Below are 25,218 nucleotides of genomic sequence, written 5' to 3' on the forward strand. Positions count from 1 at the left end.
TACTCTGGATGAACAGTCAAGCCATTAAGAAAACTGGGAAAATGGCTTATACCCAGTTATTATACTTTTTTGCATCCCAGGAAATTAATTTTAAACACTGCAAAGGCTTTCTCCACAAGGACATTCATCTCAGTGTTAATAGAACAGAGACAAATCACAGGCAATTTAGATGTCCAACAACAGAAGCATAGTAAAACAAATAAATAAGCACCTGGTGGAAGGGAAGTTACACAGCCATCACAGAATGATTGTTATAAAAATCAGATAATGAAATGAAAAATTCCTATTGTGCTTTGTGATAATAAAAAGTATACATTTATTATAATAACAACTATTTTTTTAACTATTAGATGTAGGAAACTCAAAGGAAATATACTGAAAATGGTTTTGACTGATGAGCTCTCTAATTATTTTTCATCAATCAGTCTTTTGAGCATTTAAAAAAACTTTTGTAATAGGCAGTGTAACAACATGTTGTTGGATAATACTTTGTATAATAAAAATAAAGTGCTTTCACTTGGTTGTCTGTTTGAAAGCTGTTCACAGCTACTTAACAAAGAATAGGTAGAAGACATGGACGTCTCTCTGACCTTGATTTAGAATACAAAGGTTGGAGAAAGTTGGGTTTGGTCAGGAGACCTAACAGACCCTAAGCAAACATCCAGGCTGCCAAGGGTGTGCAGGAGTACTAGTGATACGTCTGATACCATTGCTCTGCGGACAGGCCTGGAAACGGGGAGCAGGAGCCCAGGAAGAAATAGGCCCCAGGAAAGAAGAGGTTCTGTTGCTGTTTTTAATACTAGACATATGTGTGTACTCCATTGTTTATAAACAGAAAGTTGGGCATTACAGTTCAAGTGAATCATTTTTATTTTATAAAGAACACAATATACTAGATTATGTGAACATTCTTTCTCTACAATTCTTCTTTAAATGAAGTGTGACAACTTTAATAACAGACTCACTCCATGGTAACTATACTACAGCTGGGAAGAGAGTACCTTTTCCCTTTATCTGATACTTCCATGCTAATCCCAAACCCATCTCCCTAAGTCTCAGGCAGCTACTTCAATATGGGTTAGAAAATTCACCTAGACGTTGGTAAAAAAATAAAGCCTGACTGTCCGATACTATACATGGGGTGGGGGCTGGGAGGCAGAGGGAATAATTCCACAGAAGAAAATGTTTATAAAATGCTGACACAAAGACAGAATGTTTAATTTAGAAGACTGGTCTTTCTCCAATACCCTTTCTTCTAGGTTTTGTTCTGTTTTGTTTTTTTTTTTTTTTAAATAGATAATTTAAGTGCCTAGAACAGTGCTTGGCACATAGTCTGCAGGTGTATTTTGAAGTGTCCTTGTCCTCTTCTATGGCCTCATAAACCTAGATAATTCTTTCTTAATCCTTTCCCCTTTCTTCTTATAAGTTCGAGTCATTTCCAAACACTACTTATTTATAAACAGACCCTATTTCATCATCACATCATCCAGCTCTCCTAACCGTATGCAATTTGCTATAAACAAACCACTGTTTCAGTATGCAACTGAATGAATACTGACAACTTATTCTGGTAAACTGCTTTTATTTTTTAAAGTATAACCACTGACAATCTTAATCGTCCTTGTTTTGCTCAAAAACTTATTTAGAAGTCTCAAACTCAGATGCTTTTAGGGACTGCACAATAGAAATCAATGGGAAATAGTGGGGTCCAAGTGAGATGGAAACTGCATTCCAGGTTAAAGGAACTCAACTTCAAAATTTAAAAAGCAAGCTAACACAAGCCAAAAACAAATAAGCCAAAACCACAATTTCCTCAAATATTCATCAAATAAAGTACACCTACTGAGCTGTATCTGGCCTCACGGATGTCAGTTTGCTACCTGTAGTTTCTTGGGTCTGACTGCTGCCACCTCATCTCCACAGTAACATCCTCCAAAGGACGGATTATTCCCATATAAGGATCGTGAGTAAGGTGTGTAGAAATAAGGGAAGACGCCGAGCGCACAGACTCGCCATCTCAGATTCTAAGCACAAATGACATGACTGTTTCTGCAGTTGATGAAGCTCTTAGAGAAAAACCCCAGGAGGAATCTGCTTCCAAGATGATGTCCAGTATCAGGAGTGACCCAGGACAGTAGGGTAAGTGGAGACACAGAGATGCATGGCATGGGGCCCACCTTCCGGGAGCTTAGAGAGGAATATAGGAGGTCAAACAATCAAAGGGCAAGTTCTAAAGGAGTTTGCAGGAGAAAAACAAGTTCAGAAAAGGAATAATCGGAGCTTTATGATTGCAGAAGGCTTCCTAGATGAGGTACAATTCAAGGACCATCTAGACAGCAGAAGGAATTAGCAATTACATGGATAAGCAGGAGCAAAGACCCCAGGTAGAAATGAGTATGGCATTTAGAGAACTATCAGGGAATAAACTGGGAGAAGTCATTTAGGGTCAGATGACAGGGACTCTGGGAGCCAAGGCGCAAGTATGTGGTAGAAGCTGAATAATAACTCTGTCTTGAGTTTCTGTTATTTCAATATTAGTCATTCCATCTGGGGAAAGATCTAAATGCCTTGGGGAAAATGAGGCATAGAGCAGTAAAGATGATAATGGGGCCCAAGAATTGAAGTTATGAGGAAAAGGTAATAAAACAAATCACATCTTGTAGGAATAAAAATCTTTTAGGCCATAAGACTGGTGGAAACAAACTCCATGAATCCTACAACAACAATAAAAAAACTAGAATAAGAAGCTGAATAATCTGAGATCTCAAGCCAATTTTTTATGTCAATGGTTAAAAGAATGGGGGAAAGTTTTACCCTGTAATGCAAGGTGACCCAAAATTATAAATGTAAGAGGCACCTGGGTCTGATTTCTGTACAGGATCATTAAAATGCAAGAATAAAACACACACTAAAAAGACAGAAATACATCCATATATATTCCATATATATATATAATATATATGAAATATTCCTAAAGGGCCTCTTAAACAGATGTTTTCTCACCGCATCACTATATACTTCACCATCCCCACTCTGTTGAAATATTCTCAAAATGGGACCTCGGGATGGACAGTAGCAGCAGCAGCAGCAACTGGGAATTTGTTAGAAATGCAAATTCTCCCATCCTACCTCAGACCTACTGAACCAAACACTGCAGGGGGTATGACCTGCAAACCGTGTCTAAGAAAGCCTCCAGGTGATTCTCATGCACCCTCAAGTTGGAGAACCGCTGTTGCACACAATCCGCTCTGACATCATTTCTAGCCATGTAGCTCTGAATCCTCTTTACATATTTATAGCCTTAACCAAGCCTGATCAACTCTTTTCTACTATGTACGCCAAACCTGGCTCCTCTCACACTTTTCTTTTTGAAATACCATTTCGTCTATTCTTTATACATCTAATCATTCAAAGACTGGCTCAGAAATCATGTTCTTATGTCCCTACTAATGGTCTACCCGGAGGCTTCCGCTGTGTGGGCTCTCAACCAATTTTTCTTGATGAGGCAAGTGACTCACCATCTGACTTTGAACGAGTGAGGTGGACAAGGACAGACACCGTAGCAGTAGTAGTAACTTAGGAAGAAGGACACATAGCAGTTCTAGCTAGAAAGGGATTGTTACACCTCAAATTTACATAATTATAAAGCTATAGTATTTTCATAGTCAAAACTGCTCATCTTAAGTAAGAAATCAATGTTGAAAGAAAGCTAAAAGCATGTATGTGTTTTGGGTTAGTAAGAAAGTCTAGCTCAGAGCAGTAGAGAGACAGACTAAGCCCACTCTATGTCTTGCAGATGCTTAAGGCTACTTACAAGGAGGATGAAAATACAGCTAGACAGAACAGGCCTGAGTGGGAAAAATCCTGAGTTAACCGTTTCATTCTAGCCCAGATCAACAGTGACTGGTGGGACAGTGTCTAAGCCATAGAACAAAGGGTTTATATTGAAAAGGTCTATACAAGCTCCTACATATACAAGCATGCTGGAATACATCTGTTCATCCATCCTTGAACCAAAGGAGAAAAGACATAAGCAACTCAGACTTGTGTCTTAGAAAGACTCCACTGGCCTAAGTGTGGAGGGTGGAGGGTGAACAGTAAGAAAGGCAGGGAAGCCAATCTGGTCATTTAACCACAGCCAGCTTCCCCCCACTGTCTTCTCCAAATCAATAATGGTGCTTGGGCCAAAAATGTTGGGAGTCACCCTTGACTCTTCTCTGTCTTTCATCTCACACATATCAACGCATCAGCAAATCTTATTGCATCCCCTTTCAAAATATACTTCTCATTCCACTGCCGCCATCTGGTTCAAAAGCCACTATCGACTCTGGGTTAGCACACAACTGCGCACTCCCCTGAGTTATGAATGTGTAACCCCCTCCCCCAAATCCATATGTTGAAGCCCCAGTGTGACGGTATTTGGAGGTAGGGGCCTTTAAAAGGCAGTTAGATTTAGATGTGGTGGTGAGGCTGGAGTCCCCATAATGGGACCGGTACCCTTAAAAAGGGATGAAGACACCAAAGCTCACATTTGCTCACTCCTTCTCTCTGCCATGTGAGGACACAGTAAGTAGGCAGGTGTCTGTATATAAGGAAGAGGGCCCTCAGCACAAATTCGACTATGTTGGCACTCTAATCTCAGCCTTCCAGCCTCAAGAACTGTGAAAAATAACTGTTTTTGTTTAAAGAGAATACAGTATTCTGTTAAAGCAGCCAAAGTGACTAAGACACCCTCTGTCCCTTACACTCTGCTGTCTATACTGCAGCCAGAACGACCCCTTACAAGGCAGATCATACCACCTGTGCTCACAACTCTCCAGCTATTTCTCAGCTCACTCAACCCCTCTGCCCTGAACACTATGGGTCTCCCTTACTCTGCTCTACTTTCTTCTCTGTCCATTGCACTTATCACCGGCTAGCTTGCTATATGAATTTTCTAGGTCTACTGCTTTGTCTGGCTCCTCCTGACAAAATTTTAAGCTCCACAAAGGCAGGGATCTTTGTGTGTTTAGTTTACTCTGTACCCCTAGTGCCTAAAACAATGCCTAGAATATAATACGACAGGATAATAGTCTGAAAAATAAAATTTTTGTTTCCACTTATACAAGATTCTGAAGACTTTAAAAACTCCCTTCTAGACATTATGTTTCACCCACCTGAGCCACATTCAGTGTAGTTGAAACTTTCTCTTGCTTGGCCTCAACCGTTCGGAAGCTGAAAGCTCGCTCTAGAACTGACTGGTCAATGCCGGTCAGCTCGCAAATTTCTTTTAACTCTGTTGTAGGGGGAATGGTCACAAAGAGTTACTGCATATCTGCTGCTAATAATCAATCACTTTCAAGGCTTACAGCGTTCTTTCTAAATCATTTTCAAATCAATCAGTGTAAAATATATAAATTAAAAGACTTCAGACTGAGCTGTAATTACATTTCTGCTCGGTTTCACTAGAAAGTTTTTTCAACTCAAAGTAAGTTTTACTTTCTACATTAAAAACTGGGCAGAAGTTCAAAGTCAGTTTTGCTCAACAGGGCCCGTCCTCCACTGACTTACCATTTTTATCTTTGATCTTGCTTTCATCTAAGCCATTCACTCGCGATTCAGGCTTGAACTCAATGTTCCCCAGCTTCAACACCGCAGCCACCACCTCCAACACAGACTCAGCTTCATGGTCCATGAAACCCACAATCTGCATGGCATTCTAGGGGAGAAAAAGCAACTGTTTTCTGTCTGCAGTTCTCTATTATTTAAAAAAAAAAAAATCATAAAACAGACTCCCCTCTGAAAAAAAATCAAAAAGACAAAGTGTCCCAGAGTAAACTTTCCAAAAGGCAAAACTAACATCATACGGAAAAATCTGAACGAACTTTGTGGCCAACCTAACAATGAATGAACTGAATTAGCACCAATGAGGGGCTCTATCTTGCTCAGTGGTTTCAAATTCTGATTCAAGGAGCCCTGGGGTATTTCATGGGCTGTGGCAAAGAGGAAGATAGAGGGAGAGAAGGTGGAGAGCTGAGCCCTCGGTTCCCACTCCAATTCCAACCACAGCAGCTCTGTGTGTGTGTGTGTGTGTGTGCGTGCGCGTGTGTGTGTCAGCAGCTGTGTGCGTGTGTGTTTTCATACTGGTGTTCTGCTGCTAGAAACAAAACCAAGCAAAAAACCTTACGTAATCCCCGACCAAAAAACCTCCTCATTTATTTTACATATGAGAAAAACTGTGGTTTGCAAAGGTGAAGTGCTCAATTCCAGGAACTATGGGTAATAAGGAACATTCGTCCAGTCATAAATTTTTATTGTGTGCCAATGATTTGCCAAGCAAAGTAATCACAGAACTGGTCCCAAACTTAAAATCATGACCAGGGATCAACAGGCTTCCATATGAGGCTGTTCAGACAACTTAGAAAAAATGATACTCTCAAGAAACGTTTTCTTTTTGGAGAACAGCCCAGTTTGCTTGCTTACTTATTTACTTCCCCCCACCCCAGTCAATCTACCTATTTATTTATAATGACTAGGTTACACAGCAATGGGAGTACTATAAGATTTATCATTCTAGAAATTTCAAACATACACAAGTCTAGAGAGCAGGAAAAGAACCACATGTTATATTCACTCATCCCTAAAGATGAACTGATTCCAATCTTATTTTATCTATAATCCAGCCTATGCCCACCCCTGCCACTATTGCAGCTGTATCATCTGGAAGTAAATAACAGTTAGCAGGATCATTTCCTAATAGAAGCAACTTTCCAAGTGCCTCAGAAACATAGAAAGCAGAATTTAATTTAAAATAATTTTTTTTTCTAATGAACACAAATGCTAATTATTCTGTTTTATGGAGGATTTTTCAAAAACTATATATAAACATGACTTTCTGTCTGAAAAATAGATTTGACTTAACATAATTGTAGGACAGTTTTCACATGTGGAAATTAACTACTGAGCATTGGTTATAAATACATTTGGAATTTCAGTACAATATAAAAAGTCAAACCCCAAAATAGATAAGAAAGCTCCTTTTGATAAACAGTAAAATTGCATGCTCCAATGAAGCCTGGCCTTCTCAATACCGTATGACTATTGAGCTAGTAAAATATCAAACTAATAAAAATACAATAAATTCTATAATTATAAAACCTTTGGGAGCATGAGTTAGGAATCAAAGAAAAGTCCAAACTTTAACAATTCTGATTGAGCAATATAACATTACCCATTTTAAAGAGTAATAAAAGCATTACATCTTACCCTAACGGTTCTGAAATTTGCTGCATCATCCACTCCATTAACTTTGGCCGAGTCCAGACTCAGGTAGTTATATCTGCTGAAATCCCGCTCAAGTTTAAGCTTATCTATTGAATCACACATACGAGTTGATAAGTTACTTCAATAAATCTAATCATCTTTAACATCTCATTCCTTTAACCCTTCAGATAAAAGACTTTCATACTATGCATTGAACCAAAAGAACAGAAATAAATGGTATCAACTCAAATATATAAGTAATAGTACTTGACCAAAATCAGCTTTATCATGTGTACATATTTCAAACTTTTTTTTTTGCAGGCCCTTTCCATATTTGGATATTTATCTTCAATGCGCTGTTTCCTTATAACATATGATGTCTGCCTAGTGATTCTCCCACTGTTGGACACTTGGATTTTCTCCAGTTTGTTATAATAAATAAAAGCCAGTGATTAATGTCTTCACACAAAATATTTTTTGGATTCTTTTGAATGATTCCATTGGGATGTAATCCAAAAAGTGGTGTGCCTGGGCAGCAAAGTCTGATCATTTTATGACTTCTTCTGCTTTGCCAACTAGTCCCCCAGGAAAAAGTCCTCACTTTGAAGTGATACTCAGAAGCTCTAGACAGATCGATCAGTCCTGACAACTCTGCCAGCTTTATCCTCTTCAATAACTTTAGCTAATACATGTGCAGGGGCTACTTCAGTGCTGCTTCAATTTACATTTATTGATAATTAACATCTACTTCTGCTTTATTGACTATGCCAAAGCCTTTGACTGTGGGGATCACAACAAACTGTGGAAAATTCTTCAAGAGATGAGAATACCAGACCACCTGACCTGCCTCCTGAGAAATCTGCATGCAGGTCAGGAAGCAACAGTTAGAACTGGACATGGATCAACAGGTTCCAAATTAGGAAAGGAATATGTCAGGGCTGTATACTGTCATCCTGCCTATTTAACTTATATGCAGAGTACATCATGAGAAATGCCAGGCTGGATGAAGCACAAGCTGGAATCAAGATTGCCAGGAGAAATATCAATAACCTCAGATATGCAGATGACACCACCCTTATGGCAGAAAGTGAAGAAGGACTAAAGAACCTCTTGATGAAAGTAAAAAAGGAGAATGAAAAAGTTGGCTTAAAACTCAACATTCAGAAAACGAAGATCATGGCATCTGGTCCCATCACTTCATGGCAAATAGATGGGGAAACAGTGGAAACAGTGACAGACTTCATTTTTTTGGGCTCCAAAATCACTACAGATGGTGATTGCAGCCATGAAATTAAAAGATGCTTGCTCCTTGGAAGAAAAGTTATGACCAACCTAGACAGCATATTAAAAAGCAGAGACATTACTTTGTCAACAAAGGTCCAACTAGTCAAGGCTATGGTTTTTCTAGTAATCACGTATGGATGTGAGAGCTGGACTGTGAAGATGGCTGAGTGCCGAAGAATTGATGCTTTTGAACTGTGGTGTTGGAGAAGACTCTTGAGAGTCCCTTGGACTGCACGGAGATCCAACCAGTCCATCCTAAAGGAAATCAGTCCTGAACAGTCATTGAACGGACTGATATTGAAGCTGAAACTCCAATACTTTGGCCACCTGATATGAAGAACTGACTCATTGGAAAAGACCCTGGTGCTGGGAAAGGCTGAAGGTGGGAGGAGAAGGGGATGACAGAGGATGAGATGGTTGGATGGCATCACCAACTCAATGGACTTGAGTTTGAGTAAACTTCGGGAGTTGGTGATAGACAGGGAGGCCTGGCGTGCTGCAGTCCACAGGATCGCAAAGCATCGGACATGACTGAGCGACTGAACTGAACTGAGTATGAGGGTAATTTTTTCCCCAAGTGTGTTGATTTTCCGTAGCTCTTTTTGTTTAAACTATTTGTTCAAAACTTTTCATCACTTAGTTACTGACTACTGGATACTCTCCTGATGGACTTATAATAGTTCTCTAAAATATCTAAAGGTCATATTTTTATCTCTTGTATCAGTTGCAAATGTCTTTTCCACTATTTTTAAATTGTCACTGAGTAGTATGTTTTTATATGATTATACTCATCTACTGCTCCCTGCTAACTTCTCTCCAAGTGGACTAATTATATTCTTCCATTTTGTTTTTTTTTTAATAGATAATGAGCCTCTCCCCCAATTTTTAGCTCTTTTAGCAACACATCTGAAACACAAATTATAGTCTTCCATTTTATTTTTTTTTTATTGATAATAAGTCCTTCCCCCAACTTTTAGCTCTTTTAGCAACGCATCTGAGACATGTTCCAGTACCTGGTGAGGTACTACAGAGACAGATACCAAAGACTGCAAGGCGGTAGAAGCCAACCCATCGTGTTCTTCCCTTCAAGTGGAATCATGGAAAAATTTTAAGAGAAAAAGAGGAAAATCATAAGGGACACTTCTTCTTTGGATGCTGCAACAGTAAAAATTAAATTAAAACACAGAAACAGGGACTTACTGAGAAGCTCTTCAGAGGCACCAGAAAGCAGCTGATAAAACACATGGAAGTTTCTTTCGCCTCTTGGCTGCTTAACAACTCGAGATTTCTCTAAAAGATCTAAAGAGAAAAAGAATCAAAAGCATAATACAGCATTAATCTCACTTTCATATACACTGTGCTTCTTTCTCTTCCCCCTCAACTTTCTTTTTCATTTTCTGTTTTGTACTAATAAAGTAATAACAGAAGCTACATTTTCAGTTCTACTTTCAGGAAGAAGCACAACTCTATCTAGAACCACTAAATTAAACAAACCAGCTTCCAGTTGAACAATAGTGAATATGCAAAATAAGTTCAACAATACAATCAACAAGCTGATTAAAGACAACACAGCTTTTATAATAATATTCTCTTGATTTTATATATGATGACACTGCATGCATGCTAAGTTGCTTCAGTCATGTCCAACTCCTTGCAGTCCTATGGACTGTAGCCTGCCAGGCTCCTCTGTCCATGGGATTCTCTAGCCATGAATGCCAAAGATCCCCTCCAGAGGATCTTTCCATCCAGGGATCAAACCCAAGTTTCCTGCATCTCCTGAATCAGCAGGAGGGTTCTTTACCACTAGTGCAACCTGATGACATTAGGTTCTTCAATATGTAGTATTACAAGTCCAAGTAAGGAAATGCAGCCATTTAGTTAAGAATTCACTGAAGAGTTATAATGATAACAAATTAAATATTTTTGATATTTTATGCTATGTGCTTTATAGACATTATTTCATTGAATCCTCCTCATCATTTTGTAAGGTATAACTTCACAGATGAAAAAACTGACAGTTCAAGTGCTTAAGAAAGATTTGAAATCAAGCCATCTGACCCCAGTGCTACCTGGCATAAGAGAAGCAAACCTCTTTGATCTCTTGAAGTCTTAAAGAATGAAAGGTGGTTCTCATTTAATGGAATCTGGTGTTATCTGACAGTATACTTTCCTTGATGCTGGATAATTTTTTCATGCTGTAATTGACACATTATCAAATTTTCAGGAAGGGAGGGAGGCAGACAGGGAGAAAAGAAGGGATGAATACCAGCAAGCCAACCAGAAAGGCACCACTGTGGCAGAAACAGAGAGTGGCAAAGTACAACTGCAGAGAATATTCCTACCTAGAGTCCTGTTTATCACTGACCAGCAATATAAAAGAGGGTCTGGATTCTGTGGTCAAAGGCCAAATTTACTTATAAAATTATGCATCAGTGATCCCATTATTGAGCACTAATTCTAGAGAACAGACACATTCGATTTACCATCAGACTGAAATCTAAACATTATCCAAAAAATTAGTAACGGAGAGTACAGTGTGCAATTTCACAGGGACTTTTCCCTGAACTTCTTAACTCATATTTCTGGAAACCTTACCAGCACAAGAGGAGGAGTTTAGGGAGAGTTAAAAAGTGTAGATTCAATGAACAGGGACGTCCTAGGGTGTTCCAAATACATGAGGCCATTTGTAAGAATGAAGAGATAGGTTAAGAGGATACATAAAGTTGACAGAAAGAACAAAAACATGTAAATACAAAAATTATTAAGAACAAGATGCTGCAGAGATTTCATCTTCAGCTCTTACTTGACTTGGACAACTGCAAATGCCCTCAAATCACAGATGGAGAGTACTGAAGACTTCATATTTAGCCAAAAAAAACTGAAACTGAAAAGCACAAGTGAGATAAAATTCAAAAAAGGATTGTGTAATAGTCCTCCTGTCTAAGGACTGAACATTTCAATCAATAAATACTGACATCCAAGGCAGCAGACAGAATAAACAAAACAGGTAAGGATAAAAATATATGATGGCACTCATCATGGACCAAGCTCCTCTGGGGTCCTAAGAGTACCAGCACAGTTTTAGAAGAAAGAACTCAGTGCCTGGGTAGAGTCTTCACTGAGACACTGCTGCTGCTGCTAAGTCTCTTCAGTCATGTCCAACTCTGTGCGACCCCAGAGACGGCAGCCCACCAGGCTCCCCTGTCCCTGGGATTCTCCAGGCAAGAACACTGGAGTGGGTTGCCATTTCCTTCTCCAATGCATGAAAGTGAAAAGTGAAGTGAAGTCGTTCAGTCGTGTCCGACTCTTAGCGACCCAATGGACTACAGCCTACCAGGCTGCTCCATCCATGGGATTTTCCAGGCAAGAGTACTGGAGTGGGGTGCCATTGCCTTCTCCGCATTGAGACACTAACTAATCCTAATTCCTCAAGCCTAGAAGAAAGTACCTACATGAAAAACAGAAACAAATGCTCCAGTTTACTTCATCCTTTCATGAAGCTCACTTACTGCTCACCCACCATATGACAGAATTACCTGGGATGAGCCCAGCACCGACTACACCCCTGAAGACCTTCTTCCTCTGGACCTACAACTGTCACACCTACAGCTGTCTCAATCACTCTCACCACTCAAACCAAGGGCAGCAGCTTTGTCTAAGGTGGGCTGCCAACACCCTTGAGAGAGACAGCAGAAGGTGGGGATGAGAAAGGCAGAATGACCATGTGTCCTTCACCTGTGAAAGCCTGCAAAACCCAGGCTCTCCCCATAGCACCAAGAATCCCACTATGATGCCCTCGCCTCACGGGGCACCTCAATGATGATGACGAACAACTGTTCAGTGCCACTCACCCAGTTACACTCCACAAGCAAACTGTACCACTTACTTCAAGACACGAAATCAACTTCAGAGCCCGTGACAGGGACACGCTGTGCAACAGCAACACGGCCAGCCTCACGTTTGGCACATTTGAACAAATGCTCACACACAATGGGGAGCTTAGAAACAGTGATGGTTGTATGATTCAGCAGATAAGAGTCACCAAGTTAATGAATGATATCCGCTTATGCAGTGTGGAAAGGAATGCTGGCCAGTATACTCCTTGTACCACACATCCTGATATAATCAGTGATCACTATCACATTCAAATCTGAAACATAATACAACCTGAGTTTAAAAGAAAAAGTGCAGGAGGGGAAGTACAAGGAAACTTTCACTGACCTTTTGCTCCGCATTCAATACTTTTCATTTATTATCATACCTCCTCTGAAGTTGATTTTACAAGCCCCATATTGTAGATGAGAAAACGAGGCAACACATTGTTACTAAGCGACAGAGCCAGAATGCAAAGCTTTAGGAGACTAAGGTATCCTGCTTATGCGCTTTATAATTTTCTTTCAAACAGAACGCTAAATCCATAAACACTTGGAAAGGCTGAGACTATTCTTCACAAAAAATGTTTGACTTCACCTAAGCAACTTGATCACAAAGTGAGAGCCTTTTACTACAAAGCAGTTAAGGGTTTTACCACGTAAAATGCTATGTCGATTATCCCAGAGCTTATTTCTTTATGACTTTTCTTTAAGTTATAAGCTTCGAGGCAGAAAAGTAATCAGGAAAATGTTTGCTCCCAAATAATTTACTAGTGCTTAAAGCCATTCCCTATTCTATTTTTTAAATGTGCGTGCACCAACATAACCTAACAGCATGAAGCCATATCAAATAATTACTCAAATAAATTCAATTCACTCTAAGGATTTGCCACCTGAACATTTAAATTTATTTAAGTATGACCCTGACTTAAGGCAAAGCAAAACACTGCCACGGCCTCCTCTTTTGTTTTAGATGCTTCTGCTACCACTGCTAACAAGACTGCACCTCTGCTAACAAGACTTAATAAAAAGGAGTACAGGATACACCAGATATTTAATAGAGAAACAGTAAAATAATCTCCATATATTCCATATATTCCAGTGAAGCTACATTCCTCCCTCAAGACACAAATCTAAGTTCATATTAAATTTGATATAAGTGAAAGTGTTCATCACTCAGTTGTGTCTGACTCTTTACGACCCCATGGACCATCGCCCACCAGGCTCTTCTGTCCATGGGATTTCCCAGGCAAGAATACTGGAGTGGGTAGCCAATCCCTTCTCCAGGGAATCTTCCTAACTCAGGGACCAAATTCACGTCTCCTGCTCTGCAGGCAGATTCTTTACTGTCTGAGCCACTAGGGAAGCCCATTTGATATCTGATATAAATTTAAGTTTAAAGGGAAGAAAGAAACCTATGAAGACATTCTAAAGGGGAAAAGCAATGGGAAGGGACAAAGAAATTCTGGAATCAGAACTTCCCCCCTGACTCCACCATGACACTGACACCTGACTATTAACAGCACCAGACCAATTGAGGGGCTTTCTTAGTTTTGACTAATTACTTGCTAGTTCATAGCTGATACATGTGCCTGGCACTGAGACAACCTCCCTAAGGCACAAGAAATGAAAGAAGTAAAATGTCCATGTTTGCACCTGTTAAAAAAGAAAGTCTTTTAATAAGCCAAGGAATAAAAGAACAAGTAGTGGTTTCAAAGAAGAAAAAAATTTCGCATTACTTGGAGTATAACAGTTAAAGGATTAGATAGCAGGATCAAAGTTTCTTTACTTGACATATAATCTCTCTTCCTGGACAGAAAAGAAAAAGAAATGGTCCAAGATCTTGATTAAAGCTTATAGAAGAATCAGCTTTGCCTGTTTTGCTTGTATGGCAGGAATGACAATGAGCCCTGCTCCTCTCCACAGATACACACTAGAAAAAAGTGAGTGGCACTGAGGACTTCCCAGGTGGCACAGTGGTAAAGAATCTGCCTACCAATGGAGGAGACACAAGAGACACAGGTTCAATCCCTGGGTCAGGAAGATCCCCTGGAATAGGAAATGGCAACCCACTCCACTATTCTTGCCTGGAAAATTCCATGGGCAGAGAAGCCTGGTGGGCTACAGACCATATGGTCACAAAGAGTCGGACATGACAGAGCAAATGCAAGTGCATGCACGCACACACGTGCACAAACACACACACACACACACACACGGCTTTTCCAATGGATCTATGTCCCTTCCCTAATGCGAAATGATACAGTTAGCAGTAATTAAGGACCTGCCACCTAAGTAACAACATTTATCTCCATATGGACTCTGCTGCCATGGATCACCATCCCTGAAGAAAAAATGTCAAATAACCAGTGATTTACTGGGCATAACTGATGGTAATTTCAATGAAAAACTTGGATTATGAACAAATGTTTGTTCATACATTGGGGTATATATTCTAAAATCAACTCTACAGTGTATTTTTGGAAATATAAAACATTACCCTCAAGATTGACAATTAGGAAGTTTCACTAAAGACAAGCTTTAAAGTAAAAAAGATGGGGCAAATATCTTCTTACAAATCACTCCCTGTGCCCACGTATTATACTAAAAGAAAGCAGACATGGGTGCTCACTCCAGGGCTCTCTTTCAGCCCGGGTCTCACACAGACCTCTGTGTGGCTACATGTCCCAGACTTTGCAAGCCCTAAAACACCTGGTATGATAGTTTTTTCCCATATCTCCACCTCCACGCAGCATTTTCAAGAAATCAGCTTAAAGTTCTAACTCAAAAGTCAGAATCCTAAAGTGATAAATCAGTACCAAAGATAGTTGGACATGTTGCATTAAAAGTTGTTAAAGGGCTCTCAGTGTCTACACATAAAAAACCAATTTGGGGTTTGAAACCCTAAGAAAATGTGCCTTATTATCTACCTGATTAACTATGGGTTTTTTGCTAGAATCTGGTTCCATATATATAGCACGTATGCATTTTCACCACGGATTTTTTTCTAATACAAATTTAAAATTTATCTAATAACTGAAAAATTACTCATGTGTCTATGTATCGGAATCTAAAATTTGATGCCCGACCCTGAAATAAAATTAATGAAATATCTAGTCCACAATATCTTATTATTATACACACTATTCTAATAAATCCCAATTCATTTCTTAATCTGAGGTTAATTTAGACATATGTGAACATCTGATTTCTTCTATCGTATTGTATGTAGTCTTATTTCATGATAAACATGCAGTCTTTTCTTTTCATGGTAAACATATTTTTATATAAGAAAGAATACCAAAGTAAAAATGAGACAAAGCATCTACTTTTATATAAAGCCATCCATTACAGAGGAACAGAATTGCTCTCTGAAATTTCAGCTTTATTGCTACAGATACTTCACAACCAATGGTGGATTATTTCTGTCTTCTGGAGGGCTATTAAATGTCAAAGTGCTAAAAAAGCCCAGCCTTGAATTATAAACTAGGTGATGTACTGCCTCAGTACATCAGATTTTGATGAATTTTGACTCTAAAGAAGACAGATTACAAACAGACCCTATTTATTTATAAAAACAGACCTTGAATAGTCATTAGCTGTTGAGAACTGATTCATGTACAGGAAAGTCCCCAATTCCACCTCAATACATAACACACACACACACACACACACACACACACATACACACCAAAAACAAAGCAGATTCAAGTTTCCTTTAGGAAGTGTTGTAACAAGCAGTTCTGCTCCCAGTCACCCACTCATCATCAATTAAGCCAAAGGTATAATGTAAAAGGAAGAAAAAAAGCTATAAATCTCAAACAACTTAAAAAGAGTAAAATTATATTCCATATGCTACAAAATGGCATGAGTGCGCCATACATATGGACTAAACAGCAAGCCATGAGATAGCACATAAATTAATTGCATCAAAAATTCAAAAGAAATGTAAAAGAAAAGGAATTCAAAAAGCAATTCCTTCTACCCATCCCCCTCATCTTTCTAGTAAGTAAGGTGGGCATTTATTCCTGCTTTCTGAGTCCATGTGGAAGGATTTTCCGCAATTAACTCCCCAGCCCAGGAGACCCTGACTCACTCCTCCGCTTGGCAGGAGGAAATACACCTCTGAGCAGCGAAGTTTGGAGAAGAAATGGGCATGTGTGTACAGCTCAGTCCTCTGGTTCCCCACACTGTGCACATTCCGCTCCACTCCCCAGGGGCTGCTCAGTGTGGTCGATACCTGCCCACCTGCCAGAGGACTACTAGCACCCCTCTTGGTGATAAACCAAATCACTTTCTTCAACCTTGCCTCTACAGTAATAAAGCTGCCTTCTCTCCAGCTTGATTCCTATGCCTATTTCTCATGCGTTTCCAAACTGTGTGGGGAAAGCACATTACTTATTAGACTTCTGTCTTAGTTATTTACTTTCCACTGCATAGCAAAGGTCCCAAAACCTACCAGCTTAGACCAATATCATTTATTAACTCATGAGTCTGAGAGTTAGCTTTGTAGTTCTTCTGATCTAACCCAGGTTGGCTGGCAGCTGGCTGACCTAAGATGCTCTCAACTCATACGTCTGCTGGTTCATTCCATGCGTCTCTCATCATCCAGCTGACTCACCCAGGTTCATACACATGAAGGTGATGAGACAGTTCCCCAGAGAAGCAAGAGAGGACAAGTCCCAGCACAGAACCAATTTTCAAGTTTGTCAGTGCACCATATTTGTGAGTTGTTCCACTGACCAAAACAAATCTCACAGCCAAGCCTTATGTCATGAGAGAAGGGACTACTGCAGAGGGTGGATCCAAGCTGAAACACTGTTGTGGCCATTTCTGTAAACAATCCATTGGGTTTAGGCTTTTTAAAATAAAATGGTCACCGATTCTTTCCACACTCTTCCCACTGAGAGGTGCAGTCCACATCCCCCAGCACTGAAAGTGAGCAAACTTGTGCCTACATGGACTGAAGAGTGTCAAAGTAACACTGTACGATTTCCCAGGTTCCTCGGGCTTCTTCCTCGTTCTTTCAGTATGTCAGTATGTTCCCTTTCGGGGCACTCCCTCTCAGAACCTAGCCGGCCTACTGTGAGAAGCCCAAACCACCCATGGCCACACGTAGATGGCCCTCAGTCTAGCTGAGCCCAGTCCTTGAATGATCCCAGCACAGAAGCCTGACATGTGAATGACAAAGACCCCAGAGGACTATGACCCCCACCATTTGTGTAAGTCTTCCCCAACACTGGGGAAGTCCATGCAGCTGAAGCTCCATATGCTGTAGTGACAAGCCAGCTCTGCTGACTCCATCTGAATTCTTGACCCACAGAATCCAAGAGCATATGACAGGGTGTTGTTTTACTCCACTAAGCCTGGGGTGGTTTACTGGGCAGTAATCATAACTGGACCACACACCAACTTCAACATTTGCTTTCGTTCATAATCACAGGATTGTGTTACTTTTTTCAAGCTGAACAGACATCAGCAACAGAGAAGTTTGATTACCAACAACTCTGTTAGCCTTTCTGGGATTTAGATAAAGTATTTTTAAATGATTAGCATAGAATTTTCAGATAAAATTATCCAATGAAGAAGCAGCTTTATTATTCAATAAATTTCTCTGTGTCGAATTGTACTTGTTGCACACTAGGTACTTACACGTAGTTAATTCAACAATTATATAATAGACATCAGACACTATTTTAGTTACTGTCATTCAGCAACCATACAAACTAAGTCTCTGTTATTATAGGGTAGGGTATATATTGGTCTGGGAGCTAGAGACCATCAACAAATAAGAACAATGAAAAGAAGCTAACGTTTACTGAGTGCTTACTACATGCCAGGCCCTGTTACAAGCGCTTTGGATGTTAACAAATTATTCACAACTCATCACAATTCTATGACATTAGCACTATTACCCTCATTTCAAAGATAAAGAAATGAAGGCACAGAGAATTAAGTAATTTGTCTTTTTGTTTAGACATTGGCACACACATGATAAATCACTGAGAGCTGCATACGTAAGATCATGGATATGACCCAAATAATAAAGCAGGAAAACACAGAGCCTACCTATATTTAACCAATTCCATCCTCGTCTCCAGCATTTACTGAGCACCTACTGTATGCCAGATATCACCCTAGGCTCCTGATACGTTACTGTGAACAGGACAATTTTGTCTCCTGTCCTTACAGTTCCCTCAGGTATATATGCACACTTGAAATCTTGAGGCTTCTTCTTAGTATTGGATTACCAAAAAGTTTGTTCAGGTTTTCCTGTAAGATCATATGGAAGAGCCCAAATGAACTTTTCGACCAACCCAATACATCTGTATGCTTTTTAGGAAATAAAATCCCTTGAGACTTGTACCATATTTTCTGCACAGTCTGAATTGCCTTTTACTGCCATAACTATAAACAAGTATCTATAGCTATTAATAAAAGCAACAGGTTTCCAAACATTTTAAGTTCATAACATTAGGTCCAAAATCCTCGAATGTAAATGTATAAATTTTATGAGATCAATAAGCATTAACAAATAGTAGAAACAGTACTTCACATCAGCCAAAAATCTGGATATGCATCCATATTTTATCTTCTCTACTTAAGTAAATGTTTGCCATTTTCTCTTTTTGTAACACCTCTCTCCTAATGACACTAATCTCAGAAACACATAGCTTTCAAATGAGATGAAGACAAGTTTTACAGCACAACTCTCTTAGAAAGATAGAGTAAGTTATTGGGCTTTTTCCCCCCACTTACTGGGTACACAATGGGCTCAAGTGATCCTATGACTTTTTCAAGGTAATAATTAACCCAAAGCGTCTTACACTTTTACTAGCTGGCTGCTAACAAAACAAGCAATATAGACTTCGTACAAAATGGCAAATCTTGTCTTCTTTTAACTAAGATCATGGCATCTGGTCCCATCACTTCATGGCAAATAGATGGGGAAACACTGGAAACAGTGGCTGACTTTACTTTTTTGGGCTCTAACATCACTGCAGATGGTGAGCACAGCCATGAAATTAAAAGGTGCTTACTCCTTGCAAGAAAAGCTATGACCAACCTAGACAGCATATTAAAAAGCAGAGACATTACTTTGCCAACAAAGGTCCAACTAGTCAAGGCTATTGTTTCCAGTAGTCATGTATGGATGTGAGAGTTGGACTATAAAGAAAGCTGAGCGCTGAAGAATTTATGCTTTTGAACTGTAGTGTTGGAGAGGACTCTTGAGAATCCCTTGGACTGCAAGGAGATCCAACCAGTCAATCCTAAAGGAGATCAGTCCTGAATATTCACTGGAAGGGCTGATGTTGAAGCTGAAACTCCCAATACTTTGGCCACCTCACGTGAAGAGCTGACTCATTTGAAAAGACCCTGATGCTGGGTAAGATTGAAGGCAGGAGGAAAAGGGGACGACAGAGGATGAGATGGTTGGATGGCATCACCGACTCAATGGACATGAGTTTGGGTGAACTCCAGGAGTTGGTGATGGACAGGGAGGCCTGGCGTGCTGTGGTCCATGGAGTCGAAAGAGTCAGACACGACTAAGCGACTAAACTGAACTGAACAAAATGGCAGATCTTGTCTTCTTTTCTGGGTACAAGAAGCTAACTTTTGGCAGCTTGGTGAGAACAAGAGTGGGTTTACCCATGGCTTTATACTCCCTTAAGACAGCAGGCAGCAGTTCCCTGTGGCCACCTATGAGTCAGTCCTCTGTCTATACTGGGTGAAATTTCCTGCTCTCACCACTAATGTTTCCCTCTCCTTTTCAAACCAAAGAATACTCTAAAATACCAGGGTGTTCCCACTACCACAAATTTCAATATTATTTCATTGTGGGAACAAATGGTAACACAGACCATTTGAAATCCATTCATGATGATATATTAATCTTCACTGGAAATGAACTGAGTGTTTACTATTTATTCTCCATGGATACTGCAAGGACTAGGGACAGGAAGACATTTCTGTTTGAAATTTGAAACTTCAAAATGTAAAATCCAAGTGATTTTCTAATACTTGCAATCTAAGTCATCCTTAAATATTTTCCTAGAGTCCTCAAGAGTAACATAGGTTCAGTCATCTCAGAATGTTCTATAATAAAGACAGTTCATTTATTCTCATTTTAAAAATAATGTGCTATTCAATTAATAACTAGAGCTAATTTCTATTAAAAAATACAAGTGCTGTAAATGTGTTATAACTATCTTTCAGAATAAAAGTTAATCATTTCTTAAAAAGGTGGTCTTAAAATTGAGGCTACCTTTTCCTGTACAGCTCTCACCAATTGGCATATACTGTGAAGGAAGCTTGCCTGACAAACTTGGCAGGGTTATAATCATTTGCTTTTGGTGGCATCATAAATGGTTTGCATGAGTACTTCTGCATCCTTATTTGACATTTAAAATCATTTAACATAAGTTGCACCACCCTAGCCAATTTCACTTCAGATTAAAACTTCCTCTTCAAGATGTTTCCCCAGTAACAATACATTTTTGCAAATATGGATAATCCCAATGGATGGTACACAAACTAAATTAAAAAATTAAATTATTTAAAAACTACAAATGGTAGAAATGGGAAGAACCATGGAATTCATCCAAGTCAGTTCTATTGTTTCCAAGATGAAGAAACTCTAGCCCTAGAAGTTTACTCCATGAGTTGTGGTTTTTAAAAAATTCAGCTGCACGGTGTGCCCAAATTCTAAAAACACTCACTTTGGAATCAAATGGCATTCCTCTGGTTCTAGAGTTTGTCAGGAAGATCTCAGGGGCCACCCGGGGGTCTAGGGGTTCTGGCAACTCATTTCCTCTTTAACCAGATCAGGCCTTGTTTTATCTGTTTGATATTTGGAGTAAAATTTTATTTGGAGAAAGAATGCCACTACTATAACAAAAAGCAGTGCTTCAGATATCTGAGCCAATTTGCTTTTTGTCTAGTACAGGCTTAGACTGCTTTCATTCTAACAATCCTAATAGCATCTTAGGGCAGAGAGGAGCCAGGGGAAGGTGGGGAAGTGGGGTGGCTCAGCAGTGTGGCCCTCAAAAAAACAAGAGGGTAGCTAGGCTGTGGCTCCCACTGGATGGGCACAAACCCTGAGTTGTCATCTTACACATCCCAAACGAATCAGATGAAATCAACAGGAGCAGAGACATCAGGATAGTTCCAAAGCGTGGATGAAGGGGCCTCATTGACAACAGGTACTGACCACTGTGCCCCCGAGAAAACTCTGCGCCTGGGACTGTTGAGTAGACCTGACCTAATTTTGTTCCTTTTTTCACCTTTGACAGAGAATGTTTCACTACAATCACAAATCATGACTAAAGAAAACTAAATAAATCTGTTTCTACCTAACAGGTGTATCACATTTCAATTATCTAAATACACTTAAAGACAAAATTTCTTAAAACCTGAAGAACAGGTTTTTCTCATCCTATCAGATAAATGTTATCTCAAAAAGTTATTAAAATCAATTATTATTTGTTTTTTTTAACCATAATTTTGTTAAAGAAAACAACTGTTGAAGAATCTTTTTTATTACTGGATTGGCTACAGAATATAAAATACAGTTGGGCTAATATTTATTTCTTTAGCAGATTTCTAAAAAATTTCTCAAAGGCAAAGACTCTGATCTTTTAAAAAAGACTTGGAAATTAAATACTATAAAAACAATCTAAAATGCATAGGTTTAAAATCTAACTGTAAGAACAGGAAATGTATCCTTATAGCTATTTCTTAAAGACCCAAGTATCTAAACTATTCTATTTACATATTAATATATATTTTACTATTCTGAACTTCTTTAAAATACTCACAGTTACTTATCACTCCTCCCAGTGGATCGCCTTTAAAATCAAATTCAATATCCATATATTTGCCCTGCAAAAGAAAGAATTTGTGAGTTAAGTTCACCTCAAAATATTCAGTCTGTATCTTAAAACATAGCATAATAAGCCCTTTATGCATTGGTTTAAATGTAATTAAGAAGGACATAGTTTATGTAACCATGATGCAAAACAACATGCCTCCATAAATCAGATCAGATCAGATCAGTCGCTCAGTCGTGTCCGACTCTTTGCGACCCCATGAATCGCAGTACGCCAGGCCTCCCTGTCCATCACCAACTCCCGGAGTTCACTGAGACTCACATCCATCGAGTCAGTGATGCCATCCAGCCATCTCATCCTCTGTCATCCCCTTCTCCTCTTGCCCCCAATCCCTCCCAGCATCAGAGTCTTTTCCAATACTAAATACTCCATTAGCTCAAACTGAACATATCTCATTGCTAATTTAGGAATACATCTTCTCAGCCATCATAAGACTTTTCCATTTCAGATATGTGCTTCAAAGCTCTTAATGGTATGTTTATTCAATCCAAAAATGAAAACCAGAAAACATAAGTATTTCTTGCATATGCACTAGCTAGGAATATAAATTATTTCAGTTTTATAGGCAAAGTATGTTTTAAGCCATGACTAGACATTTCAGACATACTGGATGGTGGATAAAATGGAACACTTCAAGTTCTGTTTTTACATCTACTCAAATCAAATGCACGATTATGTGGTGTGACCACCTCAGAATCAAAGGCTGATCATTATTATTCTTTTTGGCTTTTGATCTAGATTATACAGCAACATATAACTCATGCTCATATTACACTATATAGATGGAGTCTCAAACACACAGGAATACACGTAGAGTCTCTCATACTATGATTTGTAGAGAAGAATCTCGAATCATCTGGTTAAAGAGTAACAAATGTATCAGAATAACTGACAACTATTTTTTGTTTGGAAAAGTGTGTGTTGATCTAATAAGTTGTCTGGTTTTGTTTCATATTCTACCTTAGTCAGATCTATGGTTTATAAGTAATTCTCCCAGAGAATTAATTTAATTCTATTTTTCAAAATAATGGTAAAGGAGAAGAAACACAATCCCATGGCACACAATCAATGATGCAATCTGTGACTTTTTATTAGATTGTGAATGCTCTCCTGCCTTCTTCACTGTCATAGGTCATCTGGCCTCTTTAAGTCTTCACTTACTCATTACGAAGATGTCCATCAAGCATCTCCTAGATACTAATGTAGACACAAGGGAAAGCAAGGCATAGCTCCTGCCCTCAAGGAACTTACAGCCTGGGGGAAACTGGGACATAAACAGGACATAACCATGTACAGGGTTGCAACCTACATGGGTCATGGTGCTGTGCACAAAGAACAGAGGACGGGGGCAGTGTGGGAGATCTTCCCCGACTTAAAGGCGAAGTATCAGGAGAGGTTAGGCAGGCAGGTGCTCAGGGGTCAGGGAAGAGCAGGCTTAAGGACTGGCACCATGAGGATACTAAAGGAAGCCACAACATCATGACACCAACATTTTCTCCTGACACAAAAGTCTTGTCATTCAAGGTTCCTCAACAAGGATGCAGTGATCAGACTTGCCTCTTTCTAAGATCACTCTGGCTGTGTAGAATGGACTGCAAAGGATCTAGCTGGCAGAGGGGACAGCACATGGAGAGAAATGGTAGTTTGTAGCTGGAGTGGCAAAGGAGGAAACTAAACGGAGTTGAGAGCTACAAAGGGAGTCATGATGACAGGTTGCAGTTAGACGCAGAAGGTAAGGAAGGTTGGGGTCAAGAAGTCCAAAGTCCAGGTTGAGATCCAGGCAATCAAGAGCAGTGCTCTGCAGGAGACATGGGGACCCCAGAGCCAAAGCAGCTATGAAGGAGGGAGAAACAGTAACTTCACAAGAGAGTCAGAGGTTGACCAGAGGAGACAGGATGACTTTGATGGCAGGTGGTCCCTGGGCATAGGAGGTGACAGAGCTGGAACACAGGAGGAGGGACGAGTGAGAGACAGGAGTGTATGTGAACTGACATGGGGATAGGGAGGTGTCAAGGAATGGGGTTAAGTGAGTCTGCAAGCTTTGAAGATGATTTCTGTGAAGCAGGCATAATACCATCAGCTGAGAATAAAGAATAGGAGGTTTGAAGTGAGTAAACCCTGTGGAGAAGGGAAATGGAAACTGACCAGGGCTCAACTCCAGGACAGCACTGAGAACCCAACGGATGCCCATGCTGACAACATCCCCAAGGCGTGGTTCTGATCCTGCCACCAGACCACTGACAAATAACCAAGGGCTTCCCGCAGACTACAAAACCAAGTCTGAGACCCTGACCCTGCTTCTCCAAGCCCTCCAGCTGGGGCCCAGACCCATCTTCCCAGTGCTCTGGTCCACGGCTCCATTCACAGAACCTCTGGCCTGGCCACGAACTCTGGCAAATGCAGGTCCACACTGGCTTCTCCCCCTCAGTTCCTCAATCTGTAGTGCCAGTTCCTTGGGCTCACCACTTGATTTTGGCTTCTTTAAATCCTGTGGACCTGCTCAGGACTGTCCCTGCCCCGGACTCCTCCAGCTTCTTGAGTCTGAGCTTCCCTAACACTTCATCTGTACTTGTCATGGGGAACTTACTAGTTTCTGTGTTGTAATTATTTTCAGACATGTCCATTTTCCTGACTAGGCTCTAAGCTTTTTCAAAATAGGTATCCATTCATCAACAAATAAATGTCTCCAGAGTCCACTATGGCACCAGCTTATTCAAGCTCCTAGGGCCACTTTAGTGAACAAGGGGCTGAAGAGCTCACTTCCTCGGCTCCTACTCTCCAAGGCCAATGAGGATGGAAATGGGAGAAGAGAGCAGAGTTAACTCCAGAGCCCGATGAATACCTTCAAAAATGAAAACAGGGTGAAGTCACAGAGGCTACAAAAGGCATCATGGAAGTGACATCTGAGATAAGACCTACACAATACGAGA

At 39.9% G+C, this 25,218-nt stretch overlaps 1 protein-coding gene and 1 long non-coding RNA gene across 13 annotated transcripts in view; one reads left to right on the top strand and one right to left on the bottom strand.

Annotated features, from left to right (window-relative positions):
• The window catches only part of MYO1B (myosin IB), a 198,985-nt gene that overhangs the window by 51,207 nt on the left and 122,560 nt on the right, over positions 1-25,218 (bottom strand). For all 12 annotated transcript variants that reach the window (XM_086348680.1, XM_086348642.1, XM_086348660.1 and 9 more), the window contains 5 exons: positions 22,217-22,280; positions 9,727-9,825; positions 7,246-7,349; positions 5,551-5,698; positions 5,157-5,275 (listed from right to left, as the gene is read on the bottom strand). In XM_086348680.1, coding sequence (XP_086204806.1) covers positions 5,157-5,275; positions 5,551-5,698; positions 7,246-7,349; positions 9,727-9,825; positions 22,217-22,280 — 534 coding nt within the window. The remainder of the gene's footprint in view (positions 1-5,156; positions 5,276-5,550; positions 5,699-7,245; positions 7,350-9,726; positions 9,826-22,216; positions 22,281-25,218) is intronic.
• On the top strand, positions 2,001-7,713 carry LOC147378120 (uncharacterized). Its single transcript, XR_015144759.1, has 2 exons — positions 2,001-2,139; positions 7,564-7,713. It is a non-coding gene; the product is annotated as an uncharacterized LOC147378120 (long non-coding RNA).

The sequence above is a fragment of the Bos grunniens genome, chromosome 2 (genome assembly GCF_055505025.1).
Source record: "Bos grunniens cultivar Pamir isolate PY7600 chromosome 2, Bosgru_T2T1.0, whole genome shotgun sequence".
Taxonomy (NCBI): domain Eukaryota; kingdom Metazoa; phylum Chordata; class Mammalia; order Artiodactyla; family Bovidae; genus Bos; species Bos grunniens.